The sequence below is a fragment of the Mauremys mutica genome, chromosome 10 (genome assembly GCF_020497125.1).
Source record: "Mauremys mutica isolate MM-2020 ecotype Southern chromosome 10, ASM2049712v1, whole genome shotgun sequence".
In the NCBI taxonomy this organism is placed as follows: Eukaryota; Metazoa; Chordata; order Testudines; family Geoemydidae; genus Mauremys; species Mauremys mutica.
In genome coordinates, this window is record NC_059081.1 from 20,736,114 (window position 1) to 20,756,355 (window position 20,242).

Here is a 20,242-nt window from a genome sequence, read left to right on the forward strand (position 1 = left end):
AGCTGTCAGATAGAAAATTCAGAATTAGTACAAAAATCTTGTCCTGAACCTGTGTCAAGAGATCTGGCAGTTTCAGAAGACTTAAAGGCCCAAAGTCATTTCCAGGAGAAGAACTAAAACTATTGAGCCCAGGCCAGAGCTATTATCAATATCTAAACTCCATCCTGTCTGACTTTCATAATACTCTTCTGGATCAATAGAACTGGGGGGAGGAAATAGAAAATAGAGGATTTCCTGACCCGAAATCCAAAAGTAAATCATCTGTGAGTGATGCTGCACTGCCTCTAGACTATCCCGAGACATCTGGCATTCTTCTCTCTCTCTCTGGTGACAAAGACCTAGGGCTTTGCCCTGTTTTGGGACAAATAATGAAGGACTGAGTCCACAATTTAGTACTTGTATTGCTTAAGGAGTTTGGCAAGACATTGTTTTTCCTTGGCAGAGGAACCATTGGCCATTGGAATGAACTGATGGTGGATGCTGCAAACACAGTGTAACTTCATGATGAAAATTAACTGTTTTGTGTTAAACTACCTGTTAAATTGTCCAAAGTAGGTAACAGATAATAAAAGGTCATTTTAACCTATACATATATTGTGCAAAAATGTCATTAGCTTCAGGTATTTTGAGGTTTAGGAGTCTCTGTGTTTCATTACCATAGTGTTTGCCTGCATCTAAGCTGGCATCCTCCATTTGTTTAGAAACTTTGCCTCTACTAGCTATGGACTGCTCATAAAAAAATCGGTTCAGACCTATGTCAATGGAGTAGACTGCACCAGTGTGCAAATTCTCTTTTAGATGCCAGGCAGCATTGTTCACCAGTGGCTCTCCATGTCCCATAAACTAGGGATGCTCTTGGAAAGCACCCTACATACAGTGCCAAATCGCTGAAAGGTATGACATTCCTGAAGTATAAGACTCCCAAGATACAGTGACAAGTTGTTCTGGACCTGGACTCTGCTGGCATGGTGCCTTCTCAGTGCAATAGTGCTGAGCATATCTACAACACTAGCACCATTCCTTGCCATGTGAAGGCCCTCCTGACTTTTAATGACAATTAATGTTGAGCCTATTTGGTAAATTGATTCCCCTGATCACTGGCACTGCACCTGTGGTGCTAAGCCTCTCCAGTGAATCTGCACAACTTATTGTCAAAACCCAGTCTGTCCGGCACACTGGGGCTAGTAACTATAATTGCCATGGTTGTGGCACCCACACATATTGGTGCATGAGCACACATATTTTTGATGAATTGGCACCTAGATTTTCTTCTCCACTAGATTTATAGGGCAGAGTGTATCATGAGTTTCTAAAGTGGCCATTGCCATTATTTCAAAACATCTGTAGGCACAGTTTTAAAACACGTGTTCACTGGTAATCTTGAATATATTTTTGTCCATCTTACTTAGCTCCTCAGAGCATCCAATGCAAATAAACTTAGAGTATCAGCAGCTCTTTGAACCTCAAAGTGGTGACAATAAGTAATTCTAAAGTGTTGCACAGAATGACTTCTCAAGTCATCCCTTAATACAGCCTTGAAGTGCCATGGAACATCTTCAAGGTGCCAAAGCTTCATAAAATATATCAGGACTGGTTTACGATGCCAATCTGGATGGCAGATAGAATTGGAATAAAAAAAATAATAATATATAAATTCATGTAAAGTGCACAGAAAGCTTTTAAAGTTCTCCTGGATTGAAATAATGCCTTCAAGCAAGATGCTCCTTCAGAAATAAGAAAAGAAGTGAAATGCTGAAAAGATTGACATTTTGGGAACACAGAAGCCAAATGGTTGAATAACGGAGTAAACACACACCGAAATCTTTATTATGAACTGGCTGGAAACCAGAACAATAGATAGAGTATATCTGTCATCTGTCTAAAGAACATTTAGACTGGGCACTGGCTTCTGGGAGCTATTCTCTGATTGTGCTCAGGCAGGATCTAGAATTTTCAAGCACATGGGAGTGCATATAGTCGGAGCATACTCAACTGATTGAACACCAAGGATGACTTACAGGTACCTCAGAGAGCTAAAAAACTTGAGACCCCCATGAGACCCTTGAGAGTAGGAATCCTACAATGATGATATCTTTAAAGAAATACATATTTACTAAATATATAAACAACAGTACTCTAATCACTTTGCTGCGTTTAGTGGAATTCCTGAAATGTCAGCTACAGCCAGATTCCAGATCCCTTTGCACTACATCCCCCCTTTGGAACTGGGGGAAAGAAACTGCCCCTATACCGTTACCTGTTTCTATCATAAACATATTGGCACTTGACAAATAATTTAAAAGCTTGAAGACAGGTCCATTGTAAGATTTGATGGGAATCCTCATTGTTGCCCCTGCATCCGACGAAGTGGATATTCACCTACAAAAGCTCATGCTCCAATACGTCTGTTAGTCTATAAGGTGCCATAGGACTCTTTCCTGTCTTTATTGTTATCTTCTCCTATTGTTCTCATCTTACCATGTAAGTCATTTGAAGCAGCCAGTCCATATGGGTCTGTACTGTAAAACACCATGCACATCTCTGATGCTATATAAGCAATAGAATAAATAAATATTAACAAATAATGGGCCTCAAGAAGAAGTTGAACCTTGTTCTGAAGTTTGTGAATCATCTCTTCAGATTGTGAAGGTTGCCCCCAAGCAAACCTTGGTCAGTGTGACATTCCACCTTTCTTAATTTATGCCCCAACTGCTCTAGGATTGGAAGACCATCAAGATTATTGATTTGAACATGGATTCTGAGTTCCTCTAAGCAGAGAGAGTAGTCTTCTCTTGTATCAACTGTGACACCTTGCCCTATAAGGCTGATATGCAGAGTAAAGGAATTTGAAAATTTCCAGCTCAAATGCTGTTCTTCTATAGTTTGCAGGGCATGGATAAAGAACAATGATGTGTCTAGGAAGAGAGGACCACGTGATACCTGTGATGTTGGGAATAGGTTCTACAAAAGAAGGGAAATGCCCCCTGTGATGGTACAAATACTTCCCGCAAAAGCTTGTGGCATATGAACACTGCTGACAGTAAAGAAAGTCCACACAGTGTTCCCTCCGAGATGTCATGGGACCCACCACAGAAGAGGAGGAGCTGGCATCAAAGGACGATAAAGCAGGTGCACTGGTTGTCATTCTGTTATGGCTGCTGCCTCTGAGGTATTGAGGTGCTTGAGCTGACTGTGGCAGGAGCAGGGCTGATTTGGTTGCCCCATTCCTCCCCGTTTCACCAAGGAAGCAGCTCTCGTGCTGCCTCTTACAATGAATGGTACGGTGCATTTGGGAGTGGGCAACTTTTCTCCAATGCCCATTTAGTCTTGGTGATGTGGATGAAACCTTCCCATTCCTAGGACAAATTAACCAGCTTGGTAGTTGTTTCACTTGCAGGATACAAAAACACCAGAGTATCAGAGGGGTAGCCGTGTTAGTCTGGTTCTGTAAAAGCAGCAAAGAATCCTGTGGCACCTTATAGACTAACAGACGTTTTGCAGCATGAGCTTTCGTGGGTGAATACCCACTTCTTCGGATGCAAGTGAAGAAGTGGGTATTCACCCACGAAAGCTCATGCTGCAAAACGTCTGTTAGTCTATAAGGTGCCACAGGATTCTTTGCTGCAAAAACACCAGAGGATTCTGAGAGGGCAAGGCCCTTAGGTACAGATTCAAATGCTCTATTTCCATCTAATGGCAGGGAGAAAGTACTTCCAAATGACTGGACTGCACTGGAGGAACAAAGAGAAAAATAAGTGTTTATCTGGAACACTATTTTCACATTACCTCCCCACAATGCTTAATCGTATAACAGATTTAACACTACAACATAAGGAAATTATGATAAGCATACATAAGGCTTCTGCTAACATAAAAAAAATCACATATGCTTCACTCTTAAAATCCCTTGATGTTCATATATATTTCAGTTACCCATGTACAAGCCATAGATGATAGGAACTTTAGCAATGCCTAATATAGATAGCAACCTCATGTTTTAGAAACCTCATTATTTTAGAAGCCATACATGGATCATCTCTAACTGTGCTCACACGTGCATCCATGCTCACATTCACATAAAGCGAGAAAGCATGCACACACAAGGCATTTTAGCTTTTGTCTACATACTGGTCCAGATTATCAATAGATTGGGTTTGGACATTTTGTGCACACATATCTACTTGTTTTTTGCATGCACATTACTAAGCACTCACAAATTCCCGAGTTCTGCATACATATGTGGTGGATGCACATATACGTGTACCCAACATACTGAAAATTAAGCCTAAGACTATTGCAGATAAACACACTGGCATAGTTTTGAACAGGGGCTGTATGACAGATTTTCTCCTGTACCAAGAACTTCTTGATGCAGAATGGTGAGGTCAGCCAGTCAGATACGGTATGTATATACTGCTTACTATGGCACAGTCTGGCAGTATGAACATATATAGATTACTGATAATGTATTTACTTTATATATTAACTCTATTATTAACTCTTATTTTTTTAAAAGAGTCAGCTAAAAATTTATATAGCTTTAGCCCCAAATAAGTATGCACAAAATTGTGCTCAGCAGGAACATCATTAGATTACAAACAAATATTACAACAAATTTAGAAAATGAACAATTATCTCATTCAACAGTAAATTAGAATATTAAATCTTCTACAAATTCTGGTCTTCATTCCCTATAGGGAATAAAAATTTCTGTCCTATTATTCAGACTGAGATTTTTCTCATTGTTAACTGCTTTTTAAATTATACTTGCCACATTCCAATGACTCATCAGATCCATCTCCACAGTCATCATCGTGATCACATACAAACTGTTTGGGAATGCAGACTTTATTACGGCATGTGAAAGAGTTCTCATCACAAGTGTTATTAGGAGCTGAGGAAAAAACAGCACATAAGAAAAAATAAGGAACACACAGAACAACAAGACCTACAGATACTTTACTTATTAGAAAAACAAGTGAAGTAAATTAACTGGTGCTCAATGACTGATTCACAACAAATAATCACGCACTTTGTCAGGCATACACCAAGTAGCATACGATACCAGAAGGTGCTACTTGCCCCCAAAATAAGGAATACAAAAGTTGATTCAAAGATTCAAATGTAATTAAAAAAATAATCAAAACAAGAAAAAACACCAACAGAGCGGGGGCACTTGGTAACACCCAGCACTGCCTCATTTGGGGAAGGATGTTCTGCAAAGAACTCCTCCTGGTTACACTACTTCTGAATGACAGCTCTGTAAATGTCTCTGTAACTCTCTGGAGAATAACCCACCCCAGACCTCATGCAATAATGGATACATAGTCAACTAAGAGAAAATTATCTGAACATTTTCAAACTTATAAACTAGTTTAGTTAAGCAAATACAGATAAAATACAAACCCACCTAAATTACTGACCAAACCCCAGACGTCCTTAATCGGATTATAACACATATAGCTACATAAAAGAAAGTGGATACCAAGAACAAAAGATGGGGAAGCAGCACATTATAAAGTACCAGAAGTAGAGATGAGAATAATTAACATGACTAAATTATAGATACAATTGTCTCTTACTCCTCTATGAAAACAGCTAATTTTTGTGATTTCAAAAATATACTTTTTTCTTGCTAAAAGCATGTAAAATGCATAATCAATAATAAAGCTTCCACTTTTGTCTAATGTGAAAAAAAGGAACAAATACTTGAAACATATACAATGCGCTACATATAGTGGACTAGATCCTCAGTTAGTGTCAATCAATATATCTTCACTGAAGTCAATGGAGCTATGCTGATTTAATTAAGCTGGGGATCTGGCCCCCAGTCTATGACTGACGAATCTCTACTCACTGATGGTTTACAGTATTTCATATGTTGCACCATGCAGCCAAATACTCCATCTGGTAATGGGTAGAAGGCCCACAGCAGGAAATAAAAGACACAAACAAGTACCATGAACAGAGAAAAAAAGTCAAAATATTGTTTTAAATGTATAAGTTTAAGCACAAAAATCCCATACCACAGCCTGCTGTAGAGAGTTCATCACTTCCATTAGGACAGTCCCTTTCACCATCACAAAGCCAGTGTTGAGGGACACAGGCATGGGAACCTAGGCAACTGAATGTGTCTGCAGCACAGGTTACCGATCCTGAAAAAAATTATACCGATTAGTGTTGCTAAATCCCAATTAAATAATTTTTGTGAGGTTTATAAATAATAGTTATAGGAGAGAGGGGTTTTTTTTCTTTTCCTTTAAAAGAAAGCTGAAAATAACAGATTTTCCTCTGTACAGTACTCTAAAAATTCAGATTAGGATTGTATTCTAAATTAAAGGTTTGAATATCTACCCTTCCTTCTATATACTTGCACACTATTCACGCTTTCATTCACCTCTTTCATAAATGAAAGAGGCAAGCTATCTTACTATACTTCATGTAATGTATTTAGTAGAACAATTTTAGAAAGCATAGACAGATGTTTTAGGCAACTATTATGTATTTAGATTTATTGGATAAGGATCCTGATCCTGAGAGGTGCTAACAACCCTCAGCTCTGCTCATCACTGTCAACTTCCATGGCAGTTCAGGATCAGGCCCCAAATGCATGCTCAGGCCCCAAATCAGGGCCCAAATGCCCAGCATTTAACAGTGAATGCGAGGTAAGAAGAATCCCAACAGTTTCAACTGATGTACTTCTTTTTCCTGGAAAGTTCTTTATCTTTAGCACTTTATAAAACTTTTACCAGCATAAAGAAAATAATTTTTCATTGCTTAAGGTTGGCTTTTTCATCTTTGTTTTAAAACAGACTTTCCTCTAGAACAGATTTTTATTTATCCTTTGGTACTTAAAGAATTTTTTAAGGGATTGCTTTTATGTAATCCATCATTATTATGTCTCTTCTCAGGTATAGCAAATTGGCATATATTAAGAAGAGAAAGTAGATTTCCATTCACGCCTTTGAACGCTTACTACAAAAGTTAAATGAATTCAAGGAATTTATTTTATGATTCATTTTCATTATTTTAACCAAGATGAAAACAACTTACATTGCTTTTATTGGACTGGAATTTCAAACATTTCTGAAGTTAAATTATGTTATGTTAGAGATAGATAAACTTCAAATGTTTCAGAGAACTCGGAAACCCAAATGCTTTCTGACAGCCCTGTTCCACCTGGAAAGTATTTGTCTCCTGCTCCTAAGATGAAATAGTGCCTTGTCTCCCACTCCACAATATTTTAGCTTTAAGTAATCTTCAGAGATGCCAGCTAATTCTGTGATAGAGCTTTTATCCATAAAGGGATCTATGACCAATGCTAAGTCATAGATAAGGAAGAGATGTAACACTTGAACAACTTAAAAAGGGAGTGGTGGCCTTTATTGATTTGTTTGGTCCTCCTTTTTTTTCCCACTTTTCCTATTTTTTACTTTAAGTTGTGTATTTAGTGGGCATGCAGCCTATTGAGCCTCAGGCCATGAAGTCTCTTAGGTTTTGACAATGTACCATAGCAGATATGTCTGAAGTACGTGCCTTCTCACTTGACACTGCCTCCGCTAAACTTGTTGCGGTGGGGATGGGGGTGGAGGAAAGGGGGGCGGCGAAGCAGGGGAGAGAAAGAGAGAGGGAAATCTTGCTTATTAAACAGATATCACACCAGATCCCTCTCTTTATAGTAATTGTGATGGTAGCAGATGCAATTGAGTCCCATACACAAGGGATTCTCTACTTAATTGCACTCTAGAATACAAGGGACATATCTGATTCCCCAAAACAGATAAGATATGAAGAGCTATGGATTTTCAAAAAGATACTAAGATTCAGAAAGATGCTGTGGTTTGACTAAATATGGAAAAGCCAGTATTTAGTGAAATTAAAAGAGAACAGCAGCAGGAAACAGCACAGAGACTTTTCATAGCCATTAGGCACTGATCACCAAAATATAAAGGGGGCCTGTTTACGGTGGTTGGCTCAGATTTGGAGAACAGGCAAAGGTTTGGTTCTTATTTTGCCCAAACTGGCTCACCATATCTACTTTATGAAGACAGACCCACAAACTACACACTCCACTCACAAAAATGTATCTGCCTGGCGCAGAAAAAATCATCTGTGCTCTAGAAATAAAGACAATTAATAGCTTATGGTTAAAGAGCATGACCCTAAAGGTGCTGTGCATTCTCCACTCCCATTAATTTCCGTGCGATTGCTCTGCATGTCTCAGGATCAGTCCCCAAAATATGATGTGATAAAATAAGTACAAATTATAGTACTCACCACAAATAGCATCACTCTCATCTAAGCCATCTCCACAGTCATCTTCACCATCACAAGTCCACTGCTTAGAGATACATTTGTGTGCTGAGCAAGCAAATTGATTCCATGAACAAGAAGAATCTAGGGAAGACATCAGCCACCATGCTTGTTATGTTCACAGTAACAGTGAGTTTCCTGCATGCAGTAGCATAATGTAAAAGCTGTTCCTTGATTTTTAGAGCTGTAACTATAGATGTAACTATGCTATAATTATGTCCCTTTGGAAAAAGAACTCCGGATTTGTGTTGGTTTCCAACTGATTTATGTTCATTAATACTTATAAAAGGACTCACAAAACTTTTAAATTAGAAGAATTTAAAAATATGTTATGATAGGCTGAAGGTAAGAACTTTTAAAATAAGAGAATAGTTCATGCATTTCACATACATGTTTTTGCTATAGCAAACCACTTTGCAATTATGGTAATAAGTGCAAAGACAAGTAGTCCAATTCTTCAATCATTTCCATCATCTTTGTATTGCACTATTTAATTACATCTTGAGGAGACTTCCGTGTTCTTTTTCTCATCTGGAAAATTGATCTATATTTGCATTCTGTTGTTCTAACTGTTTACTTTTTTGCATACATTGGGAAATAACAATGCTCTGCTTCACTTCAAAATCAATCTGCAGTAGCATATAAAATAAATTCTAGTTTCATATTAAGAATTTCATTTAGAAAACTTCAAGCCTCCTTTTTTCCATCCTTCCCACAAGAATAAATGTATTATGGTTTAACTGATAGAAAAATAATTTCAAGATGAATAATAGAAAAAAGTCATTTATTATCGTCTGAATTATATTAAACATTGTCCACACTGTTTCCTAATGGATAAGAGCTGTAAACTGGAAAAAGGTAGCCAAGACAAAAAATAAAAGGCAAATGGGATTCATAATATTTTTAAAGTAATGAAAAACAGAAAGCCTAAAATGCTTGCTGACAGGCTAAGCCTGGTAAATGGTGCTTAGGTCCGACCCTTCTGCCTTTCATGGGGTAGAGTTTAACTCCTGAACACATGATAAATGGAGGAAAAAAAACACTATGCACACAGATTTCAGGTTTCAGTCTGGAGGGAAAGGCAGCTAGAAAACAAATGACTGTGCCATTGAGCTAGAATTTAGTTCTGTAATGATGAGACTAGATTGGTGAAGCTGCAGAACATGCGGAGAAAAGACCAATTCTCATTATGATCATAAATCAAATTTTCCTGGGACTGCAATAAAGCAATACTATAGAATCATGGAAATTAGAGACAGAAATTACTTAGGCCTGGTCTACATGCAAAATTTGTACCAGTATAACTTTTTTGGTTAGGGGTATGATTTTTTTTTCTTTTTAAAAATAAGTTATTCTGACACAGGCTCTAGAATGAACACAGTCGTATCAGTATAAAGGTGCCTAAATAATAGACTAGCTTAGTCCCCTCTCCATCCCAGAATAAGCTTTACTGGTATAAACACCTTTATAATGTTATAACTGTGTCCAAAATGGGAGATTATACCAATTAGAGTAACTTGTTATAGCTTAAGCTTAAGACATTAAGACTATCTTAAGCATTACAACTGAATAGGTAATTTTCTCTATCCCTGTTTCTACTACAGGATTTTCATTTGAATTTCACAAAATCACAGAATATCCAAAAGGAAGTTGTTGCATACAGAAAATAAGCAATATTTTGCTCTGAAAATGGAAAAGAAAAATTAAGATCAATGTATGTAAATCCAAGTACTTATTTCACAAACCTCTATAGCCAACCTGTCTTGAGATCTATATATTTCACACACCAAGATAGGCTAGGAAAACATTAACTGTCCATGAAGTGAGCCAGGCAGAGGGTTTGCCCTAGCTCAGAGGAGCTGCTAAGAATGCAGGAATAGAAGTAGCAAAAGCCTTCTCCTTCCACCTTGATTTGGGCAGAAAATTGCACCATTTATCTAGCTATGACTGTTTATTTCCCCTTTTCATTACCATGGCAGCAGCAAGCAAGTTTGTGTTTAGCTTTTACCACTAGCTTTAGGTCAAGCTGAGGGGAGTCTGGATAAGTGTCAAGGTGCCCTTTTGTTTTTCTTGTTGTTTTGCTAGTGTGTGATGCACTAGTTTTGGGTCACCCTTGGATGCCATGTACAAAATCTTTAATGTACTTTAAGGAAGAACAGTAGAAACAGACAAAAATCAAACTAAAGAGAGACAATACAAAGTTATCTTGTGATAATATGTCATGAAGATATGTGTCCTTGTAATCTAACATTTAAATACAGTGCTCAGCATCAGTCTTGCTGAGAGCTTGGCTACATTATAAAGATGCAGTCTACATATTCACATTTCATGGTGACATTTACTTATAGGAGAATTTAATACTTCACAGAAAACCTTATTTTTTAATAGTTTCCCAGCACTATCTATAGAATAAAGCCTACTGATTTGCTGTAGAAAATTCTAAAGTATTGAATGAATTATATTTGTCTCTACCTTTTTGTCTGGATTTCAAAGAGTTCATCAATAAAAAAATCATTGAAGTAAAATGTTGGATAAAGAATGAGTACTTTTATATAAAAATATGAATTATAAACCCTTCTTTTGCACACGTGTATCAATGGTTTTAGTTGCGAGAACAAGATAAAATCCTCTTACCACAATGCAGTTCATCAACTCCATCCTCACAATCTTTTTGTCCATCACACAGCCATGTGTTCAGAATACATCTTCCACTAGGACATCCAAAATAATTTTCTGCACATGTGGGCTTGTTTCGAACTGTGATAAAATAAAGAATGTAATGTAAAATGGTATCTACTAGTATGATTAGGAAGCTAATACAATTCTACTGAATTTCTCAAAACTAATGGAAAAGGTTACTTCCCTTCCCCCCCCCCCCGCATTACCCCACAGAGTGGTCTCCTTTTCAATTAATTTTTTATTTTTTTAAGTTTATTTTTGTGAAAATATAGTTGTCTGAAAGGAGACAGATTGCTAGCTCAGGAAACTGAACTATTCTATAGAGAAAACAAGTAGTATTAGCACATATTTCCCCACACTTCCCCAGCAATGTACCTCAACTTGACAGACAAGGATCTAGGGATATGAGGGTAGTTCAATCTACAGGTCAGATGCTGAGCTGATGTAAATCAGTATAAGTCTATTGATGTCAATGGTGACATGCTCAACGGAAGTATGTTGATTTATACAATCTGGCCCTCCATTTCCATTCTCATCTATCTGCTGAGATCAATGAGATTGCCAAATTATGGTAGCATTATCTGTGAAATTCACTGGGATCTGAACTGACACCATCAAATCATTTCACATAGGCCACTACTCAGCTTTCAGATGGTTACTTTTGAAATCAACGTGAGGTTTTCCATTAACTCATCAGTGGAGCCAGATTTTTACCCGTGGTCACTGTTGACCTTGGTTGGATCTGGTTTGTTTGTTTCTTTATTTTTGGGTGGGGGTGGAATATATACATTCATATTTTACATCAGTAAAGTGGGATATTGTACAGAAGGAAAGATGGAAGTTTGCATATTTAATGAGTGAATTCCTGATACAGATGCAAATACAAATGTATTGACAGACAGTCAATTCCAAAATCTTAACCAAGATTTCTCCCACTGAAAACAAAAGTGAATTACACTCAATTTCAGATTAACCACGGAGTTTCAAGATCATTCAGTTTCAATGCTACCTCGGTTTTCTACTTCCTTCTTTATAAACTCCTGTTTTCACATGCCAGGATTATGTTTGTTGGTATCTTCTGTATCTACAAAAAATGGTGAAATCCTGACCCTACTGAAGTCATTGAGATTTCTGATATAGTCTTCAATGGGTCCAGAATTTCACCCAGTGAGTCCAATCCTTAAAACGTTTACTACCAAACTAAGGACCCAATTCAGTAAAGCATCCCTATTCAGAATAGCACTTAAGCACATACTTAAAGTGTTAGTAAATATTTACAACATGGAACTCATTATTAAGCTTGTGCTTAAAATTAATTGCAGTTGTGAACGGAGATGGATATAAGCACGAGCTAAAATGTTGGGCCACAGTGTTTACTTCTCTGAATAGTTCCATTAATAAACATTATGTTTGGCAGTACATTTTTGTGGGATTGGGTCTTATGTTTGTAAAGAAGGAACAAACTATTTAACCATAAAAACAAACAAACCAACCAAAACACACAAACAGAAACCCTAGTGATCTCAGCACAACATTAATTAAAAAGGAGAGGGAAAAAATGTCAGCTAGACTATGAAGAAAGCCATCTGTAAACTTTTCCAACTGTATAAAAGGGATAAAAGGAGACAAAAATATCAGCAAAACAAAAGCTTCTTTCAGAATTATCTATCTAGATATTTATACTCTACTAATCACTGTAGCATCTGCGTGACAAATAGAATTCAACTTTGTACAGCACTTTTAAACGAAGGTAACCCAAATGACTTCCTAATTAGTAGTAAGAAATGGTAATACTAGGATCATGAGGAAAATGAGGCAATTATCATAAGTTCAGAAGAAATTCTCACATTAGCATTGCCCTCTTACACATGAGGTTTGCCCATCACTACTACTACTACCACCAATTAAAAAAGAAAGGTTCAGATGGTAACTTCATAATTATCTAAAGTTCATCCACATTTGGACATATTGGATTTTTTTAAATAGTCTGTTAAGTTTTAATAAATCCAAGATGGGGCCCCATCATCACTTCTTTTCTTAAATAAGAACATATTTAGGTTACAACCCCTTTCCTTGGTATTGAAGTAGAACTGTTTCTATTGCTCTGAGATATAAGTAAGAGGACTTCTTGGTCTAATAATTCCTCATGAGATGGGTCCCTGAAGAGGAACAAAGCAGAAGAAATTGGGAGTAGGCTCAGTACACAACTGGATATACTATCTCATCAAAATCATGATAGCATCCACTGGTCTTAGGTATTGTCTTCCACACATACATGGAAGAAAAGAAAAAAAAAACATTACTCAATTTAAAAAAGAAGGGATGATGCTTCTAGACTCTTGGGAGTGGGTTCACATCTCTTATCTGTCTTGCCAAAATTAGTGTTTTGAACCAGGAGTGAACTGTGATGTATGGGCAGTTGATGAAGATGGTGTTTTCTTATGAAAGTTTTGCCTCTTTCTGAAAGGTTAGGATAGTGTCTGGTGGCAAGAGCATGTAGGAGGAAAAGGTCTATGCAGTGTATGAACTGGTTATCTCATATATTTCCTTTTAGGGGCTGTAGGGTATGAAGTGTGGCCTAAGAAACCTTCAGTGTATGAAGGGCTTTATCTGTCTTTGAGCTAAAAAAGTCCAGCCCTTTAAAAGTCAAGTCCTCCACCAGGAACTGAATCTTCAATAGGAAGCCACAACTCTGAACCCATAAGGATCTTCTCATCACCACTGCCATAACCATTCATAATGATGCAGTGTTTGCCACATCTAGGGCAGCTTGTAGGCTGGTCCTGGCCAGTAGCTGGCCTTCAGTCACCAGAGAGGAAGATTCTTCCCTCCCCACAGGAGGGAGTTTGTCTATGAATCTCAAGAACTTCTTATAATTAAAAAAATACTATTTGGCCAGCAGAGTTTGATAAATCACAATTCTATATTGCAAACTAGCTGACGAGTATGATTTTCTACCAAGTAAATCTCATCTTTTAGGCTCATTTTACTTTGGTGTACTCTTATTTGGTTGTCTTTACATTTTATTAATAGCTGTTACCACAAAGGAAATGATACCAGATATGAGTAAAATAATAATCCCCCCCTGCAAGGAGCACAGGACCTTTTTCTTCTTCCCTTTTTTTTTTTGCCTGCCTTCCAGCACATATGAGCTGTTGTGACCAGAGTCTGCCAAAGACCACTTGCAGGGTCCATAACAGCCTTGTTGATTGGAAGGCTATTTTATCTGCAGTAGAAGATTGAAAGGTGTCAATAAGTTTATGAACAGGTTCCTGAATCTCCTCAAGGGTAAGTTGCAAAGAGTCTGATACCCTCTTGAGATGGTCCTGAAAGTCTTTAAAGGCATCAAGCTGTGGCCTACTAAAAGGGATCACAGCCTCATCTGGTGATGATGAGGATTTCTGGTGGGGGCCAAGAAGTCATCAGAGTGAGATGGGGAATCCTGAGTAGATTGTTACTCAAGTGAAGCACTGTAAGTCTGTTGGTGCAGCTGAAGAAACTGATATTGAAGGCCCATGAACTAGTGTGGACGTAAGAATACAGGTGCTCAGGACCATGGGTAAAGATGGAGCCAGGACTACAGGAATCAAACTAGTGGAAAATAATGGGGATTCTGATTCTTATACACTAGAAGATTCCCTGGTGCTCTTTATGCTATTAGCACAGTACTGTGCAGCAGAGCAAACAGCAGTTTGTGGGTAGAGAATGATGGCATTGACAGTACCAGAGTCATCAGTACTGGTGATACTGGAGCACAAGATTGGAGCCCAATGGTACTGAGTAAGTAATTCAGGAAGTTGACAGTACCAAGCTCCATGATGTGGAGGGAACTTGAGATGATGCATCACATGTTGGGACTTTTGTGTGCTGCTTCATCACTGCAGATTCAGTACCAAATGGAGTTGAGCTTCAGTAGTAGCAGCCTTATGGGGCCACAAGGACTCTCTTGAGGTAGAATGGTGTGGGGAAGCTCTTCTTTTCTTAGAGGAGACCTTAGCTGGGGATCTGCCTCTCAGTTTCTCCTTGCTATGTACCTTCTTTGCCTGAGATCATGTAGACCCCATCCTGCCTGGAGTACTTTAGATACCAACAGCTCATGTACAGGGGGGTCAAAGACCCCTGGTCTGAAGCCAGTCTCATCAACCCGTCCATTAAAAATATTTGGAAGTGAGCCTGCCTGGATTTTCAAGTCCTTTGTGTAAAGGACTTATATAACTTACATTTACTAGGGATGTGCAACTCCCCCATACAAAATAAACATTTCTTATGCCTGTCATTAACGGCCAAAGTATCCTGACATTAGTGACAATATTCATAACCAGGGGACTGAGAACTAGCCATCTTAGTACCTGGAAGAAAATAATAAGGATTCTCCTGGTAAAAAGGAAACCTACCCTGAAAATACTACACATATGGTGCCAAGTAGCAAACTAACTACAACTGGGGATTAAGATAATATCTACAAGGAATGAAAAGAGAGAGCTAGTTGTACATTCAGATGGACAGAGAGCAGCTCCATCTCAAAGCCAGAGGCAGTGAGAAGAACTAAGTCGTGAATGGCCTGCTCCAGCCCTTTATGCCCTAGGTGAAGAGCATGAGGATACTCAAGGCATGTGCTTGGCCCCAACAGACAATGCTGGCCAAAAGTCTCCAGTCTCTGACATGTGCACCAAAAGGAGAATATGTATACAGAAAAGCAATCAAAGGAGAATAAGATTAATATAGTCACCAAAACAATAAATAGGTAACTCTTAAAGTGGAACAACTCTCCTCAAAGCTTTGTACTACTTCAATCAAACACCCAAGAAAGCAAGGGAAAAAAATCAAGCAACACATACAATTAGCTATTAAAAGTTACTCATAGGCTTTGGGAAATTTTGCTGAAGCTTAACACTTTAGACATTTTGATGATTAAAGTTCCAATTAAATAAAAATAATTAATGATGGACATACAATGGGGGAAAAAAAACAGCCAAAGACAATGCGGTTTTCTTCAGAGAAACTTCAGCATTAATTAGTGATAATTTGCATATCCCCTTAACACAGATAATATGGGTGCAGGAGGCAACTTCCTCTGAATATCTTTACTTGTACATTAAACACATAGTACTGAATGGATACATATTTTTCATAGTTTCTCTATATCTCTAGTACAAATATAAATTAGTATTATTTTTCTTTTCACAATTACCTGGGCATTTTAATTCATCTGTATAATCTCCACAGTCGTTAGATCCATCACATATCCATTCTGGTAGTATACAAAGTGAAGTAGAATTACAACTAATAAACCCTGTAGATTTTACTCCAAGCTTATAGAAATTAGTGCAGTCTGTGTTATCTGGAAAGAGAAAATAAAATACTACACAATCAAATCTATATATTTATAGATTGATCAATCAATCAATGTCTTGATACGCTTTGCAACATGTGTTCCCAGACTTGGCTATATTTTTTATAGGCTATTCAGCTTTCTTGAACATATTAGTATCCAAGATAATAGTTAACTCAAACAAGAGTTAATTGCAGATCAAATGTGGATAACACTTTAGCACTTTAAAGAGAGACAGAGACAAATGTGACAGAAAACTGAATTTCTTACTGCAATTCTTTTCATCTGAACCATCTGCACAATCAATGACCTGGTTGCATTGTGCTGATTTTGCAATGCAAATCCCTTCTGCACAGAGAAATTCTGTTGAAGCACAGGTTGAATCTACAAAGTATATAGTAACAAAAAGAAACAAACAGTTAAATGCAGTTTGCATTGCTTCGAAAGTTTATAAGTAAACCATTATTTTTAAGTAACCATGCATTTAAAAAAAGGTTAAAGCATGTATCACAAGTAAGACCGTTATGAGAAAAGGCCTTAGAAAGAGATTATTTTTTATTTCTTACATATATATTATCACAACAGTTGAGCATTCCTAACATTTGCTGGAAAAGAAAGAACAGATGCATCAAGCTGTTTTGTTCATTTAATGTGCCAAAGTAAGGTTTTCATTCAAAATGCACATTGTGGTTACAAATGCTCCACTATGAGATGGTGTTCAACATGACAGTTTCTTCAGTACTATAGCTTTTGACATTTTAATATTATAATCAATTACAAATATAAGCTAAAGCTGTATAAATTCTAAAATACAATACTTAATATAAAAATCATAATACTTCGCATTTCTTATAAAGCACCTTTCATGTGAAGATCTTGAGCACTTCATAAACATTTACTTGTTACAACCAGTGAGATATGTAAATACAACTATTATTATTTCCATGTTTCAGAAGGGTAAGCCAATCAGTTAAGTGACTTGTCCAAGTCACAGATGGGGCAGGGGAGAAAAGAAAGAGAGGCACTGTACCAACATTTCAAGTATTTCTAAAAAGGAATATCTACACACACAGCTAGTATGTGTCAGCTGACTGGGGTCTGTGGGGTTCGGCTTTGGGGGCTATAAAATTGCAGGTCAGATGTTTGGGCTGGAGCCTGTGCTCTGGAACCCTCGGACCCAAGCCCAAACGTCTACATGGCAATTTTATAGTCCCACAGACCAGACCCATAAGCCGAAGTCAGCTGAAACAGACCAGCCATTGATTTTTTATTACAGTGCAGATATTTCTGTAGTGTAAGAGTGCAAGTGGAGGTGGGCACTCTACCTACAACCCACCAGGGTAGGTAGATTTCAACAACAAAAGGTTAGGAACCATAAGCTGATTTCTACAAAAATTCATTACAATACATAACTCCAAAGTAGGAGTAACATCTGTTTCCAGCACATCTAGGACTCAGGCAAGTGTTGAATAATGACAGTAAGATGTTCACTTCACCTTCTGCTTGCTGAGGCTACAGAGTGGAGTTTAAATGTGGTTGACTGTGGCAAGATAATTTTTTCCTTTTAAATATCCTGATCCTTTCTCCCTGGCAACCAAAATCTGTGTGGTCCAGGAAACCACAAAAATATTTTCAACAGTGCCTAAAACTATTTTTAAAACTAAAAGGATATAAACATATCAATGACAGATCAGTAACTTCTTTTTATTTTAAGTGTATATATCAGTAGGGTGGACAACTTAGTTTGAGTAAATCAAATAATAACTTCCTGAACCTTCAACAACCAAATTGTGTCTAAATTTCAAGGAAGGATGGTTTACTCTTTTCCTTCTCCTCCTGCTCCCCATAATTGTTGCTGGTGGTCTTCTATATAGTTGGGAACTGCCTCAGTACTGACACAAGGCAGGACTAAGAATCCCAGAAAACATCAATTTTTTTCAGAACTGGGGCTTCATAGCTATGCTATACAGCCTGGGAAGTATTTACCTGGGAGGCTTTACAGCTCATTTACACAAAATAGTTGCACTAGTTTAACTTAAATTGGTTTAGAAACCAGAGCAATTAAATCAGTGCAACTGTTTGTGGACATCAGCTTAAAATCACAACTTGAGTTAAACCAATGCAACGTTGTGTCTAGACCATGCCTCAGAGACATGAAGTTCAATGTGCACAGAAGTTAGTCTAATATCTGCATCTATTTCTAGAGACAGGGTACAAAGCCTTCATCCTCCTAAAGTATCAATCCTTCTATAAAGACTGTTGCTGCTACCATTAGATGGGAAGGAGAAGTCTCCCCATTACAATGGTGGTGGGGAGAGAAGCAGAAAGCCTGGGATAGGTAGCTCATTAAAGGCTTAGCAATTTTAATACACTTCAGATACACGTCTGAACTTTGCACCAAACCAGAATTGTGAAACTCTAGAAGTTCATTCAACATTAATAAGGAATCTTGTCAAGAACCACGGGAAGCAGTTTGGTCATTAGATTTAATCTCTGGTGAACAAACTCCTTAGATTCATTTGGAAATATTCACTCTCTTGCTGCCATTCATCCATTAAGCTTGGGATGAAGTGAAAGTCTAGAAACCAGTATTTATTATTCGAAGGAGCCATTGATTTATTTGTGAATGAATCTTGATAGGAAAAAAAAGAAATGAAAAAAGAAACAGCACATTCATTCATTACCTTTGAAAATGTCTTCAATTATTTTATTTCTGCTTGCTATAGGTTTACTAAAATGTTTTAAATGACTGCTCACTAAGAGATAAATCCTGCATTTACACCAAGGGCTTTTCTGCAGCTGAACAGTGCATTTCTGCACTGGATTGGAGAGAATTTGGGAAGACCATACAAGGTGCTCACTTCCCTGACCCTAGAGACCAGCTCTGTCAGGGTGTGAGCATTCTCCTCACTCTCACAACTTCAGAGAGGGTACAAGAGGCCCACAGAAAATAATATATTAAAAACAAAACAAACAAACAAAAAACACCACTCCTTCAGTCTATGGGTTCCACAGTCCTACTCAGTTGTTACCAATGAAAGCAACATTAAACCCTGCATGTCTCACCTATATAAACAGAAGCTTTTTTATTTATTTGAACTTTATTACGTCTGCTACAACAAGAAGCTTTTTTTTTAAATGGCCTATCTATATCTAAATGGATGGATGGATGGAAGCCCTTTGATAGATGGGCTAATTCCTCCCACTCTCCTATACACCACCCACTAACAGCAATCCAGACAATGGGAGAGAGAAAAGGGTTCAGAAAAGCCCTCCTTTTATTAATAGGACAAATCTAGGGGGAAGATGTAAACCACTAATTTTGCTATGTTTGGAATATTGTGTTCCTTGGTCTCAGACCCACCAAACCTATGGCTTTTTCCACAGACTATCATATTTAAGACTTTCTAGGGATATGAGGGGAAACCTCTTGGCCCGTGTGGAAATCCCTACGTGACTGGCTTCCTTTCCCCATTCTCTGAGCCAGACCAGCTAATCAGAGCTGTTGCCTCGGACAGACACAGCACTCCCTTTCAGGAGCAGACAGGAGAGTTAAAGCAGGGTAGGAGTGAGGAGGGGAGCTGATGGGCCTATACCATTTTCACAAGATGGAGGGGTAGGCCTGCAGAGAAAGATACCTGCAGCTTAGGTCCAGTTCTGCGCTCTCCTCCATCAAGTGAAAACTGTATCAACCTGCTCCTTGCATTCTCCTCTCCAAACCAGCACATTATTCACAGGAGGAGAAGGGCAAGGATAAAGCAGAGTCCAGTATGAGCTACTGTGGGGTTTTTTCTATTCCCTCTTCCCTACCTCCTTCCTTTAGGAAAGTTTGTTAGCTCTCCTTCCCCCTCCACCCTCTGCTCCTACAATTCCAGGCATGGAGTGAGAGATGCTCAACACACCTCATTACAGCTGCCC

At 38.0% G+C, this 20,242-nt stretch overlaps 1 protein-coding gene across 1 annotated transcript in view; it reads right to left on the bottom strand.

Annotated features, from left to right (window-relative positions):
* The window catches only part of LRP1B (LDL receptor related protein 1B), a 1,288,869-nt gene that overhangs the window by 242,082 nt on the left and 1,026,545 nt on the right, over positions 1-20,242 (bottom strand). Inside the window, exons 50-55 of the mRNA XM_045032831.1 lie at positions 16,595-16,708; positions 16,184-16,333; positions 10,948-11,070; positions 8,278-8,397; positions 6,027-6,155; positions 4,772-4,894 (exon numbers count right to left, since the gene is read on the bottom strand). Of these exons, the coding sequence (XP_044888766.1) occupies positions 4,772-4,894; positions 6,027-6,155; positions 8,278-8,397; positions 10,948-11,070; positions 16,184-16,333; positions 16,595-16,708 (759 nt within the window). The remainder of the gene's footprint in view (positions 1-4,771; positions 4,895-6,026; positions 6,156-8,277; positions 8,398-10,947; positions 11,071-16,183; positions 16,334-16,594; positions 16,709-20,242) is intronic.